Below are 14,970 nucleotides of genomic sequence, written 5' to 3'. Positions count from 1 at the left end.
TTAGATGCTCTGAATCTCTGTAAAACGCTGAGCTTAAGTGGTTTTGCGTATCCTCTGGTTGCAGGAATGCGCTCTCTGCTGCAGTGCTGAAGTTGATCATCAAAGCTGTTAGTCTGCATAGCACTGAAACTTAGTTCAGGATGTGTATTTTCATTTTCTCTCCATAGAAATTAATGTCAGAATATAGAATGCTCACTTTCTCAAATGGGAACTAGCCTAGCACTAGTAATACTAGCGTATATCTTCAGTGACCTTGTATGGTTGTCAAAAGAAAACATTAATAAGTTTACATAAAGTGGGTCATAAAATTGTATGTGAAGTCTAGATTTAATCTAATTCTGCATGACACCTCTTCAGTTGTAAACACAACTAGTAGAAACTTTGTTTTCATTGGCTATCCATCTCTACATTATTTTCATGTTTGCTGGTGTTGTTCCTTAAGACTAAAGTTTTCCAGGGCAGTAACAGTATCTTATTGCATGTTAGTTCAGTATTTGCGCAACGAAGTCCTCTCGGGAGTCTGGCAGTTAATGTTGGAAAGAGGCAGATGGTAGACTTGTGTTACTAAATACATAGAAAGAGAAAACGGAGGAGGAGTAAATTTAGGTGTTAGCAGATAAAATGACTAACAAGAAGATTTTGAGGGCTATTTTATGCATGATATCAATTTGAAGTCGTCTTGAGTTTCTCAACTTCAGAGAGCTATGTAAATGATGAGGCAAACTTTTCAGGGCTGATCTTAAAATAGCTGTCCATCCGTTTGCGCTTAGGCAGGTCTTGGTGGTCCAAATTCTTTTTTCAGAGCATCACTGCTGTGGAGCGTCAATTGTAGTGTCAGAAATGGAAAAAGGAATTCAGAGCATGAGTTATACATCAGTCTCACTTAAAAAAAAAAGAAAGTATGCGTACTCCTTGATTAATATAATGTAGCTTTTTAAATGGTATTTTGTTGCAATTTTATCCTTTTTATATTGAGGAAAAAGAAACGAACCAGAAAAACAAACTCAGAATTGTAATTCCTGATGAAAACCATTACATTCTGACTTTTTTCCATACATTTCTGAGGTTTTTATTCTAAATGGGCTGAGTTTGTTTGGAAAATTACACACTCTTAATTCTGTCGTAAGACTAAAGGTAAAGCACTGAGTTTAACATTTTCTTTTTTAAAGCTCTTGAATCAAGAGAGCACAGATTACACCAGCAGCTTCACTAATGGTCCATCTCAAGACTGGTACATTTTCCTTTATCCTACAGGATGTTTCAGTACTAAAGTAGAAACTGTGTTTTGAGAGACAAGTAGTGAATGTACTTTAAAGGAATAAAGACCATTTTCTGAATGTGAAATTTGCTGTAATGAGCTAGAGATGGTTAAATTAGTTTCTTTATGTAATCTTATTTATGAAATCTGGTATAAAAATGATGATATGTAGGGAGAAAGCTACATTCCAGTATAATTAAAACAAAATACCTAGCATTCATCAATAATGAAAATAGGACTTGATCAGTGCATGCTAACTTGTGTCTTGTAGTACTCTTCATGCTTAGAAAGGGGTAACAGAGACCACTTTGTATATTAATGTTTGGGCTGAAATTGGTTTTCTTGTTCCTCCACCACCCTTCACCCCCCTCACCTCGTCCCATTTTAGAGCTGTTTGAAACAGAGTAAATTTGGAGTGTTTGAAAAGTCAGACCATGTTAGGTATAAAATGGCATAATCATTCATGACAAAATTGACTGTTAGTTTCTAAGCTGTTTCCATCATGTATGTTAATATATTGGCTCTTCTTCAAGATCTGCTGCCTTCTGTGGGTTTTAGGTCCTTTGTATTTGCATCCACAAACAATACTCAAAAGCAGAATTGTCATTCAAGTTTCTTTTGTGCAGGCATATTGCTCACATGACAGTCTGTGAGATCTGACTATCCAGCCCTTTGATCTTTACTGCTCTGGGCTTTTTTTATATAATTATTAGTGCAACCCATTGAATTTTCAGTTGTCCACAATTTGTCCTGTGCATGTACAGTAATCAGTATTCTGGTTTTTTATTTTACAAATGCTTGGTTTTAGATTTGTAACTACTCTAGCTTTCAAAAGACTTTCAACTATATCATAGTATGATATATATCAGATATCTGATATATGTGTATGTATATCATATGTATAACTACATATGTATACATATATATAAAAATCTCTTCAAGGTTGCCTCGAGTTGACAGACTGTATGTAAACCTTTTGTTTTCAGGCTATGAATATCAGTGTTACTGAATCCATCTGTAAACAATTTCCCTGTCCTGATCTTTGATTATTTAAGTTTACAGCAGACAGTATCTTTAGAACAATCACTACTTCCTGTGCTTAGCCTGAAATACTTGGTTTGGTTTGGTTTTCCCCACCAGTTTATTGTTTGAACAGCAAAGGTGACAGAACTTTTCTATGAATTTGCCTCTGTATTTTAACTTACTGTTTATGAGAATAACCTTACATGTTGCTTTTTAAAATCCTCCTCTTTACTGAAATACTTTCAGTTCCTGGCTAATGTGCCCAAGTTTCTCTTTTCTCCTTCCCACTTTCCAGTGTCATCTGTTCTCGTAATCATTGGACATTGGACAAACAGTACATGCTGTGGGAGTAGTTACAAGCCATGAATATGCTGATTTTTCTGACTGACATACCTTGGCATTAGATCATGTAGAACTAATAACCAAGGTCAGGTAGCTACCCACAGTAGAGTACTGATGTGTATGGGTCTCTTTCCTCTGCCATTTTCTTCTTTTTCCAGTGCCTTACAGGGCTAACATTTTAAAGTTTCTTTCCTCACTCAGAATTGGATGAAGGTAGCCAACCGATCAAATTCTGTTAAAGGAGACTGGTGAACTGACATCCCATACTCCATTAGCCTCACTCTCAAAGGCAGTTCTTATATGTAGTCTTCAAATCCAGCATTTGCTCTTTCAAAAATCTTAATGTTTCCTTGATATTGCGTTACTGAGAAAACTGGGTCTTTGTAGAACAATTAAGGTAATGGATATTTGTAACTGATTTATCTATAAAGGTTTTAAAAAATAATTTTCTACTTCCTGATGCAAGATTTGGTAAAATGATCATTTGTTACTTTTAGACAAAGTTGGTTTTTGAAGCTTAAGTGATTAATGTGTTTTCTTCAATCAATCAAAATACATCTGCATTACTGAAGGTTCTAGTATGCATTGTAACCATTCTGTTCAGTTTGTGATATTTGGTAAGCAAATAAGGCTACTTTAGACTTGAGCACACAATGTTACTGCTTCTGTTTATAAAAGCTTAATTCCAGTTATAAACAGATCAGAAGCTTTATCAGCTAATGAGAAATTAAATTTATTAGTCTTTCTGTTGAAAAATATGGGAATTAATATCCTATGCAGAACACTAAACCCAGTTGTTTTCCTTCAAATTTTTTTGTTTGGTTACATTCACATTTACCAGGTTAAGAGAATAATTAATGTGCTGAATGTATTTCTTAGGTGATAATACTTCTGTTGTATTTCTCAATGTTTGTGTCTCCACTTTCTGTCTATATCCTAAAGGATGATGCTCGTCAACTCTTTGTGTTAGCTGGAGCAGCAGAAGAAGGATTTATGACTTCAGAGCTTGCTGGAGTCATCAAGAGACTGTGGAAAGACAGTGGTGTTCAAGCTTGCTTCAACAGATCTAGAGAATACCAGCTTAATGACTCTGCTGCTTAGTAAGTACTATGTGAGCTTAGAAGTATCTGCAGAAGGATACTGTCTACTTAGGTCAAAATGCTCCAAGTAAATTTTAAGCTTGGAAAGGAAGAGATGCGGTATAATTATCAATGAGTGATATTGATGCGTGATCAGTTATTTCATCTTCTTGAGGAAGACAAAATAACTTTCAGAGCATTTTTATTACAAAAACATGACTCAAATACTTGTTTAGTATCTGAACACGTCCAGGAAACTTGATTGCATGATGTGATTCTGTATTACTGAGGATACTACTGGCATGTTCATAGTAGTTTCTTCTGTAGTTCAACATTGCTGCATTTTCTTTGTTAATTAACAGTCTGTTAGAAACATGTTGAGCAGAAGCAGCAATCAGGATGGGTCTTCTTTGCTAGGATACTTCACTGAAAAAGTAAAATATTAAGGAATCAGGGGTGTGAGAGATAAGATGTGATGGCAGCAAGTAATGGTAAGTCAGTCAAGGAAGAGAGTCCAGTGAAAGAGTGGTAACAGGGTAAATAACAATGTAGCAGTGATACTGCTCATAGGGCAATTTTTTAAATCCTTATCATTCTGAATTAATTTGTAGTGTTTGAAATTGATTTTCACTTTCCTTAAAATAAGGTTCTTTAGAATAATGTGAAAAACCAACATGCAGATGTGGTAACTGAGAAGACTACAGCTGGTGTAACATAATTATAGACATGCTGAATGAATAGGAATGTTATCAGATTGTATTGAAATAATACCGATACTTCCAGCATGATTGTTACTTGTCTGCTGAAGTGCTTCTAAGGGTACAGAGGGTAGATATGGCAACAAGCTGAGCTCATGATGACAGATCTCTTAAGAGATACCACTTGCACAGACTTTCTTCAATTATGGATCACTTTTGTCTTAGTAACCTCCTTGGTTATGTTTTGTTGTTTTAGATAGCTCTGCCTCCAGTTTCGTAAGACTGTTCTTCTAGCCATACAATTGTATCTTTAAAATTGCAAACTTCTGGTTACTCTCTGAGAACATCATAATGCCTTCCCTATTTACTGTGGAAAAAGCACAAATAAGATTTGTATGGCTTTTAGAAATGTTGGGCTGGTTTGCAGGAATTTTGGTAATGAAAGTATGCTGTTGTAAAAAAGTGTGCAGTTATAAATTCTTCATAGAAAGTTAAAGTATTAAGCATTTTCGTAAACACATTAATTCTGGGACTAAAACACGGAGTTATTATTTTCATACCTGTTATCAAATCCAGGGTAATTTTGAGTTTTGTTTACTCAAAATAACTTGTAGTTCAGTATGTTGCAAAAATGAAGGTGTTCTTCCAGTGAGTGCAAATAACATTGGTGCACGTGGAACCATGTTTGCATTTTGGGATTTCTGAAGAAGAATTCTTTGTAGTGGAGTCAGTTGGATATGTTTTCTTTTTTCTGGAATGAAATATCTTTTGTGTCTCTAAAGCTTATTTCAAAAACCTTGGAAAATTCAGGGGAAGTATGTGTCTTGGTTTTGCCTTATCTCAGAGAAAGCTATTTTATAAAGTAAGTCATGAATGGACGTAGAACTTCTTTGTAATTATGTTGCTATTTTATGAATGACTGAAAGCAGTATTTATTTTTACCTTCAGTTACTTGAATGACTTGGACAGGATAGCACAAACCAGCTACATTCCAACCCAACAGGATGTTCTCAGGACTAGAGTGAAAACTACAGGAATAGTGGAAACTCACTTTACATTCAAAGATCTTCATTTTAAGTATGTAAATCATGCTGCATGTTCATCTGTCTGTTATGGTTTTCTGTAAAGTACAATGATGTCGTTAGAAAAATTTGTTGAATTACAACTTTGGCACCCCTTATCCTTTTTTTTTTTTTTTTTTCCCTATGAAAAAAATTCTACATGCTTGGCTGAATTTTCTGAAGGGACGTGGGGAGTCATTGGAATTCTTGTAATAACTCAGAAATAAATATGCAGATATTAAATAATGAATGCTTTGGGTGTATTGGAAGCTTTTTGTAAAGATATTTTATATGTAAATTAAAATCTCAAAATGCTCAATATTCTGCCATGCTAAATAGCTGTTCATTTATCAGATTCGTCCCTTTAAATTCAGTTGGAGAGTTGAAGGCTTATGAACATTTTCTGGTGTTGTGTGAAAGAGTAAGCACGTTTTCCTGGAGAACTTAATTAAAATGTGTTGTACTTTAGTACCTTATTTATTAATTTAATATGACTTATATCTCCTGTTGTGTGGGATTGACAAAATAGTGTTAAAAATCTGAACATTTTATGCCCAAAGACATTCATGATAAAAGCATAGGATAGTATAAATGAAGTAATATCCTACCTGTTCCTGATCAGGAAGAATGGGAAGAAAACTCAGTAAAACTCACATTGCATCTGCATTTAAATTGTGCAGAGACTGTTGTTATGTCTTTTCAATATATTTGCTTGGTATCTTAATGGAAAGTATTTTTTTGTGTGTAAATGCATAGTGAGTACTGTAACATGGATGCTTCAGGGCCATCAGAACTGTAGAAACATGTTTTGCTTCCTTGTTTTAGGGTTTAAGTATACAAAATTCATATTAATCCTTAAAATAATAGCTGTTAAATGGGAATGAACCTCTTGCAAACCTAAGAGTAGCCCTTAGCCAAGCCTCAAGGGAGGTCTTCAGTATTCTGAGGAGCTATCAGTTTTCTCAGTAACTTACTAATGTTTCTTGTTCAGACCCTATTGTAGATGGATTTAAATTCTTTTACACTCAGTGATTGTATGCAGGTGGCTACTTCCAGTCTGTACTGATTTTTTTTGACTCTTAAAAAGATTGTGTCATTACAGTCCTATAAAGTCTATTACAAGGACTGTATGATTACACTTCGATAAAATGTGTAAATTAAAGACAGGTCTTTGGAAGTATTTAGCTGTCATATAAAAGACCTCAACAGCAGGTGTTTAAATTTTAGGTGCTTTAGGAGATAGTGATAACTTAGAGGCATTGGCAGGGCTTGAAGTATACTCTTGCATAACATTGAAAAGAACTTTTAAGATGAACTAAAGGCATAAAAGGCTTGATTATACCAAGATGAGGGTACCTAAGCGACTAGCTGTGCAATATTGTGTACTTGAGTTGTTTTTCATTATCTTTTCTTTCCTGTTTTGCTGTGTGCATTTTTAGATTCTTTGACTTTGGGCCTCATTTCTACCTTCTCTATGAAGCACTTAGCCTAGCTTTGATTATTGATTCAATCTCAAATGCAAATTGCAAGTCATCTTCATTATCTTTTGTATAGACTATTTCAGAAGTTGAGTCTGATTATTTACTGCTTTTGCCTTCAAAGAACACCTTATTTTGTAGAAATGTTCTTCTGATAACCTAATGAATTCAGGTCTTAATACAAAATGATAAAACATTAGCATTAGAATTGCTAGAAGTAACAACTAAAATTTAAGGTATTAATTATTAAGGTATACAAGTACAAAATACCCTCCTATAGGTACAGCCATCACTCACTATTTGAGAACTAATTAGGAGCAGGTGGCTGACTTGCATTTATATAGGCTGATATCCAGACAGAGATTTCCCCTCAAAAGATGTCTCTGAAGGTAAGGAACACTTCTGAGGAATCCTTTTTTCATTTCTAAATTCTGACAGGAGTCATCTTCAAAGTGTTTTTAAGGTGGCATTATTCCACTGTGGAACATTAATTGAGCAATGAGTATTGTCACCTGCGCAATAGCGTACACAAATAGAAGACCTTGTTCAAGGTTATGATGTTTCTGATAATTTTTTATAGGAAAGCAAAGGGTCTTTTTATTTTTGCTGTGTTTTTTTCAATAAAAGTCTAGCACCTCAGAGCACTTGAAGATTTCTAAAAATAACAACTGTAATTGAACCTCTTCAAGTGCAATTTACCTAGTCATATTGTACGCTAACTTAACATCAGAAGTTTTTTATCTGCCTGCCCCCGTACAGTCTTACAGTCCAGGGTAAACAGGAAAGGGCGATAACAAAAATACAGGTCAGATTTAACAAGTGTGTGCTCTGTGATGCTTTCCAGATATATATCATATTATTGTAAACACCCTGATTCGAAAAAATATATGTCAAAGTCTTTTGCAAGGATGAGGATTGGAACAAACAACTTGTATAACCTGAAAAAAAGAATTGAAGCAATCATAAGAAATATCTGGTGTGCTTTTGGCCTGTATCCCATTTTGTATGGATACTGGAACGATTTGTATGTACCCATTTTGTATGGGTACTGGAACTTCGTTGCTTAAATAGTCTGAAAGAAGCAGAACTCAGCAGTTGTGGCAACACTTGCTTTTAAAAATACATGGTGCTAATGAAAGGACCTTGCATAAGGCTTTCAGTTTGCTCAATTACAGATAAACCATTGAGAAAGGTTTTCTTTTCTGCTAAGCTAAGAATTTAAAAGAAACAAGTTTGACTTACAGAGCTCAATTTCCCCACCCCCTTAACTGCGTTTCAAAAAAAATGCATTAATTAGAGGGAAAATAATTATTATGTGATGCTTGTTTTGTCTTTTAAGAGAACTTTGAAAATATTAGCATCTCTTAAAAAAATCCTATTTAAAATGGACAATTGAAAAAGTGAAAATTAGATTTCATATATTTACATTCAGAGTACTAGAATAACAGTGTTACTTGTATCCAGTTTCCTTAATACTGCACTATTTCCAACTGTTAGAAACCATGCTGCTTGTAAAGAATTCTACACTGTTGATCAGTACCTTTTAACTCAATAAAGTTTTTAATTCATTTGGGCTAAAGGCTGAATAACACTTTCATCTAGTTTACATTTAGTAAAGATAACTGTGTTTTTACTTTTTATAGATTACAATTAAATACAGTGTTGTAAATAAGTAGTTTTGTTTAGCTTTCATCTTGCCCTTTCTCATATTTTATAAAATGTTGTACCGGAAGGCTTTTTAAGGCTTTATATAGATACTTTTTTTCATACTGAGACATTAAATGGTAATAAATATTGCAAATGTTTTTATGCCTTTTTAAAAATGTTGTGATCACATGTGCACAGCTGATAATTTCGGATTTTATTGGTTAACATTCAGAAAGTTAGAAACTCTAAAGTCCATTCCCTGCTTTGCACTTCTGTTTTGCAGAATGTTTGATGTTGGAGGCCAGAGATCAGAGCGGAAGAAGTGGATTCATTGTTTTGAGGGTGTTACAGCAATTATTTTTTGTGTGGCATTAAGTGATTATGACTTGGTCTTGGCTGAAGACGAGGAAATGGCAAGTACTGTAATGTTGAATAATGTTCTTGGATAAACCTTAGTTCTTTCAAACTGAGTAAATTTTGGAAGGAAAGATAGAAATAAATCTTTTAGAGTTTTACTGCTTTGTAAGATGTATGGGGTTTGTGTGAAAGGTCTCAGAGAAATGGTGATAAAATTCATGCTTTCAGGTTTCAAAGTCTTTCTTCATGTTCTCAGAAGAAATACTGAGACAAAATTCTTTCCAGCTACACTCTTTCATGTTTTAAAGGATGTATAAATTCAGGAGGATAGGTTATCAGTAGTATACATTTTAGTCTCTATATGGATGCTGGAAGTATCTAATCAGAAATTGCTGAACTTCTCTGTTTGTACTTTACTTTGTGTTTTGTTTTCCTTTCCTCAGTCTTCAAAACCTGAAGGTTTTGTTTCTTTGTAAATGTGTTTCTCTGATTTATTTCCTTAGTTGCAGAAATTTTTCTTTGCCTTCCCCATTCCAACTCCTTCTGTTCCTTTATCCTCTGTTCCTTTACCATCTTTCAAGGTGTGACCCCTCGATATCAGCATGCGCAGAGTGGTCTAAAGTGATGCTGAATCTGTAGTGTGTGAATCATTAACAAATTTCTGTGCTCTTCCTCAAGTTCTGCAACTTCTTATAGAATATATTTTGGGGAGGAAAGAGAAAGGAAAAAAAACCCTTCAAGTCAAATGTAGTCAAAGAAGGCCGTAGCTAGGACCTTGCTACTTAATAACTGGAGCTTGGCCAAAGTACTTACACGTTGGGCAGTTTTTCTACAGTTAAAAATTATGCTAAGAGATAAAAAAACCTGCTCACTTGATTCTCTAGTCCTGTAGAACCATATTTTTCTTATGCTGGAATCTCAGCTAGGGGCAGAATTTAATTTCCAGTATCCAGAACATCTAATTGGTGTAGGACAAATTCAGGTAACTCAGCAACTTTTGTAGAATATCTATACTGGAAAATGTCAAAATATACCAAAAATTCCTAAGATATTAAACAGCTTAAACCTGGAAATGAGAAGAAAGAAAAAAGTTGATTAAACCCTGCTTGTGGAAGGGTTCTTTGTAGTGATCTTGGCTTCTCGATGTTTCCCTGTGGTAAAATGTGATTCCGTAGGCTAGAAACATAGTTCTGTAACTTACTTGGCTCATTTGTATCTATTCAATAATGTGTATCCTGATCTCACTACTGAAGTCTGAAATACAATGAGGTGTTTTTTCCAATTACAGAATCGGATGCACGAAAGCATGAAATTGTTTGACAGTATCTGCAACAATAAGTGGTTTACAGACACTTCTATTATTCTCTTCCTGAACAAGAAAGATCTTTTTGAAGAAAAAATCAAAAGGAGTCCTCTCACTATTTGCTACCCTGAATATGCAGGTATTGGGGGGGGGTGCAGGTGTCAAGTAATTTTGGCTAAAATGCTCAGTTTTGATGGACAAAACAGGGGGAGCTTGATAACTCTAAACTTTAGGTATCTAAAATACTTTAATGAAGTAAAGGCTAAGAAGGGGGAGGTTGTTTTTATGATCACAAATAAAATAGTGCTAAGTCAGAGGTCTATTTTTAACTGAGTGAAATAATGCTGGTCCACTGAAAGCATTTAAATGAAGCTGCTGCAACTCTTCAGCCTAATTTATTTAGTCCATTCTTTTTTCTGATGTCCTCCTATTTAGGTACTTGGATGTAATTATTTTTTTGCTAGCAGGAATTCCTTAGGACACATGAGAGTGTATTTGAACAGGGAGTGTACATGTATGTTAGAAGTAGGTAGCTTGTTCAGGAAATACATAGCAAAAGAGGATTATTTCATTCAACAAGTCTTAGGTCTTTTATGTATCATTTCATTGTAACTTCAGACTGTTCCATTGTACTGAAAATAGCAGATTGGAGGTAAAAATTAGGGGGAATGCGTATGCCAAATGTCTTCAATTGAATTTGAAAAAACCCTAAAGCTTTTAAAAACATAAAAATCGAAAGCAAGTAACTTGAATGAAGGAAACAAAATATCCTAATTTAGGGAACAATGATGGGTCATTAATGATTTGTTCTGTCTTCTGCTGAAGTAAAGGGAAAGAATCTTCCTGCAGCTGGAGCTGTCTCCTTAGTTTTTATTCTTAAAAATGTTTCTGAAAGATTTCCTTCATAATTCATTTGTGGTATCTTGAAGCAATGGCTGTGGAACTATTCCCCTTCAGGTTTAGGTTAACTATTTCCAAAGAACCATTTCCTTGAAAGATACACTATGCATCTTGTTCTTTCTCGGTTTGCTTACTGAGCAATTTTTATCCTTCTAGGGTCAAACACTTATGAAGAAGCAGCTGCTTACATTCAGTGTCAATTTGAAGATCTTAACAAGAGAAAAGACACGAAAGAAATCTACACTCACTTCACATGTGCCACAGACACAAAAAATGTGCAGTTTGTTTTCGATGCTGTAACCGATGTCATTATTAAAAATAACCTTAAAGACTGTGGCCTCTTCTGAGAGCAGACAGAAGGTTGCTAAATGGTAAATTACATTTCTGGAAACAGGACTTAAGCATTTGGAATATGCCCATGCTGTGTAATACCTGCATAGATATACTTAATTCTCTTTCATTTTATTTCTAGGTTTGGAGAACGACTTCGCACAATTCTAATCTGATTCTTTTCAAGGTGAAAGAAATGAAAACTGCATTGTGCTGAATGATAGATCAGTACTGTACTTGCCTGTTTTAACAGCTTTATTTATGTTTGTCTTGTAAATTTAAGTAATTAGTTAACACTGAGATGTCAGTTGACTGTATGTATACTTATAATTGTAGTAATGTATTTGTATAAACATTGAATGGAATATTTTAGTAACTTGATGTCCTCTAAACTTTCCATGTTTTATGAAGATACTCATAGGGGAGACAGACCTTTTTGCCTTTGGATTATTTAAACATCTTGTAAAATTAAAATTTCTTTTCATCTTAAGGGTGCATGCTGCCTTATTCTTTACTTTTGTCGGTAATACTGTATATGGCATTAGCTTTTTTGATATTTAAACAGCCTCATACACCTGCTCAGACTTAAAGAAACATAACCAATAAAACTTATGTTTGCCTTAAGTTTCAGGGGGAAAAAAATCTTTTTTACAAATTTAAGATAAATGCAAGGATTATTTTTTAAATTTAAATGGAATCCATTTTCAGTCTTTGCAGTACAAATGTGGCAACACTGAAATTGAATTTTAAGGTTCCACTGTCATTGAAGCTGTTGGAAATGCAAAAAGGAAGTTGTTAAAACCATTCATATCAATAAAGTTTGAAACTATGGTCTTTACTCAGTGAAGTGAATGGCAAAATTACTTTTTTAAATAGTTAACAAAGGCTGGACTTCAGAGTAATGTTTTTTTCTGCTTAGCTTAAAAGTCAAATCGTGTTCTCCTTAAACATTTTGCTATGTTCTGGTAATAAACTAGTTTGATAATTTAATAACCATGGAAATATCATATTCTCCTACAAGACATGGCACAGTGGCATCACAGATTAAAGCTGTATCCTGTTGCATATAGAAAGAATCATCAGTATTTTGAATAGGGTGTTTTATAGACTTGCAAATGCTGATTAATTTCTTTAATTATAACTAAAGTCTCACAGTTTCTTTAATAAGCTAAAATGTATGATTTTCTTCTGATTTTGCTTTCATTATGTGTTCTGCTATCTTAGGTACATATCATCCATTGCCTTATGGGTAGTGCCAAAACTGATTTTTTTATACAAGTTTTAAAATGAATAAGCTCCTATTTGTAAATAAGTTCATGGATGGTTGTCTTAAATGTATGTCATCTAGAAAGTACAAATGTACCAAACTTGGAAATATGGTTTTCTATAATTGTTAAAATATTTCAGGCAGCTACAGTACACCATAGGCTCTTTGAGAAGTAAATAAGTCTTTCAACCTCTTGCTATTTTTCTATATTATCTTAACATTTATGTTCTTAATGTTCAGCTGAAATATTTAAGTCATTGTTCTGTTATTTAATTTTTGATCGTGTGTTTCATTTAGGCCTCAGCTTGAGTAAAACTTATCTGCACTTCTCATTCTTTAATGCTTTCTTTGTTAGGTACAGAATTGCTGAATATGTTTCAAATGAAAGATTAGAAAGGAGATAACTTATTACTGGAGTTTGTTAAATATATTCATACATTATGAGCTCTTTCACCAGTTATGGTAAGCAATCTGTATATCCTGGGCTGCTTTTAGTTGTGCTTTACGGTTCTGGATACGTAACTGATTTTAAATCTCATTGAACTACTTTGTGGAAATTGTATTTACACTTACGTTCAAGTTGTTTTTTGTACTAAATGTAAAACTAGAATTGGGATTAATCAAATAAATCTAAATTTTGTGCCTTGCTTGAAAGAAATGTTTTTCATTAAATATGCTGATGAAAATCTTTTTTCATCCATCCTGTGGAGGTAATTAGGTAGGAAAAAAGAGAAGATAAGTCCAGAGGAAATTCAAAAACTATGCAAGAAACAGTGAAAATGAGCATAAATTGATGATTGTTGAGTAATTCCTAAATATTTTCCTTTGAGCATTGTTCCTAACACCTTCAACTGGAGAGTATTTTAAATTTCATACATGGTGTTTTCTGCAGTATTTACCTCTTAACACAGAACAAAATTGTGAAATACTTTAACTTGCTAATCAAGGCAAATAAGCTTGTGTTTTTTGACTTGAGCAGACAGCAGATATGTTTCTTTATAGATGCAGAGATTGGGGTTATCGAGCAGTTCTATTTTAGTAATAATTTGCTTGGACTAAGGCATAATTTAAATTATTTTTTAAAGTGCAGTCAATGGGTTGAGCTCCACATGGAATAGTGTAATACTATACCATTCTTGGTCTCATTCCCTTCTGGATTTTACGAAGGGAAAGAGTTGAGCCTGCAGTATGGGAATATAGGCCTGTAGTAGAACTATGTTCCTGTAGTGCAGTGCCTCACTTCTGAAAGGAATTTCAGAGCAGCTGTTAACAAAAGAAAGATGTATATATGCAAGAATGTACTGAGCCGAACGTGCTGTTTGACGTTAATTGCAATGGAACAAGAGTGTAGGACCAAATACGTTGGCAGCTTCATAGAATTAGCTGTTCCCAGCTGCCCTTCTTTATTCTCCCTCCTTTTCTGTCCTTCCACTGATAGAGAAGTTTTGGAAGTGGTGTTGTCATTGAGCTTTCTCACTCTCAGGTTATGCTGTTGTATAGGCATCCAAGGAATGGGTGCCTTGAATCCTGTGGAATATGTTGATCTTTAATTAGTTTTGCAAATAAAGAACATACAGATGTGTCTATATAATGTTATTATAGTAATGTAAGAATATGCAGACTCATAATAAATAAGCGTACTTAAAACTTCATGTGTTTATATTGACAAGCATGAAGAAAAGTCTAGGAAACCAGGAACTTGAGCAGGTAAAGCTTTTCAGTTACGTAGCTTTATAGTTCGAGCGATACGGTCTTAATCAGAAGTCCTTACAGTATGACACAGAGAACATCTCAAATACCTCTTGCAAATAAGTGTCCTCGTTTCTACAAAATCAGAGTATACTTTGGCACCGTACAGTACAAATGGCTGAGAGGGAAATGCATTTCAAATAGGTATCAGAATACTTGCAGGAGGATTTGGCCACTTGTTAAAGTAGTGATTATCTAAACTAAACCAAATGAATAATCCATCAGTTTTGCACATAAGCTCAAAGGTGTAATAATTTACCTCAGGAACCATAATGTCTTACTGTGACAAAAAATATGCTGAGGTATAGTCACAAATTCTTACTCTTTCTCTCTTCCAGTAAACAGTATGATAACCCCCCTGTGCAATCTGTTCTAAAAACCCTGTGAAACTAAGGCATCTTGAGAATTGCATAGTTTTGACTGAAAATACTTGTCCAGTATTTGGAGATACATTTGTCCTGTTGGTCATGACTTTTTT

The 14,970-nt window shown here is 34.2% G+C and overlaps 1 protein-coding gene across 1 annotated transcript in view; it reads left to right on the top strand.

Moving 5' to 3' along the window:
* The window catches only part of GNAI1 (G protein subunit alpha i1), a gene marked incomplete at its 5' end in the record, with an annotated part of 33,689 nt that extends 22,006 nt beyond the window's left edge, over window positions 1-11,683 (top strand). The window contains 6 exons of the mRNA XM_080633919.1: window positions 3,566-3,723; window positions 5,349-5,477; window positions 8,870-8,999; window positions 10,232-10,385; window positions 11,303-11,517; window positions 11,619-11,683. Coding sequence (XP_080490045.1) covers window positions 3,566-3,723; window positions 5,349-5,477; window positions 8,870-8,999; window positions 10,232-10,385; window positions 11,303-11,493 — 762 coding nt within the window. The 3' untranslated portion in view covers window positions 11,494-11,517; window positions 11,619-11,683. The remainder of the gene's footprint in view (window positions 1-3,565; window positions 3,724-5,348; window positions 5,478-8,869; window positions 9,000-10,231; window positions 10,386-11,302; window positions 11,518-11,618) is intronic.
* Window positions 11,684-14,970: the final 3,287 nt, after the last annotated feature.

This window comes from Psittacula echo, assembly GCF_963264785.1.
Source record: "Psittacula echo genome assembly, chromosome: 1".
Lineage (NCBI taxonomy): Eukaryota > Metazoa > Chordata > Aves > Psittaciformes > Psittacidae > Psittacula > Psittacula echo.
Note: the sequence above shows the minus strand (reverse complement) of the source record. Positions and strands in the feature narration are given on the sequence as shown.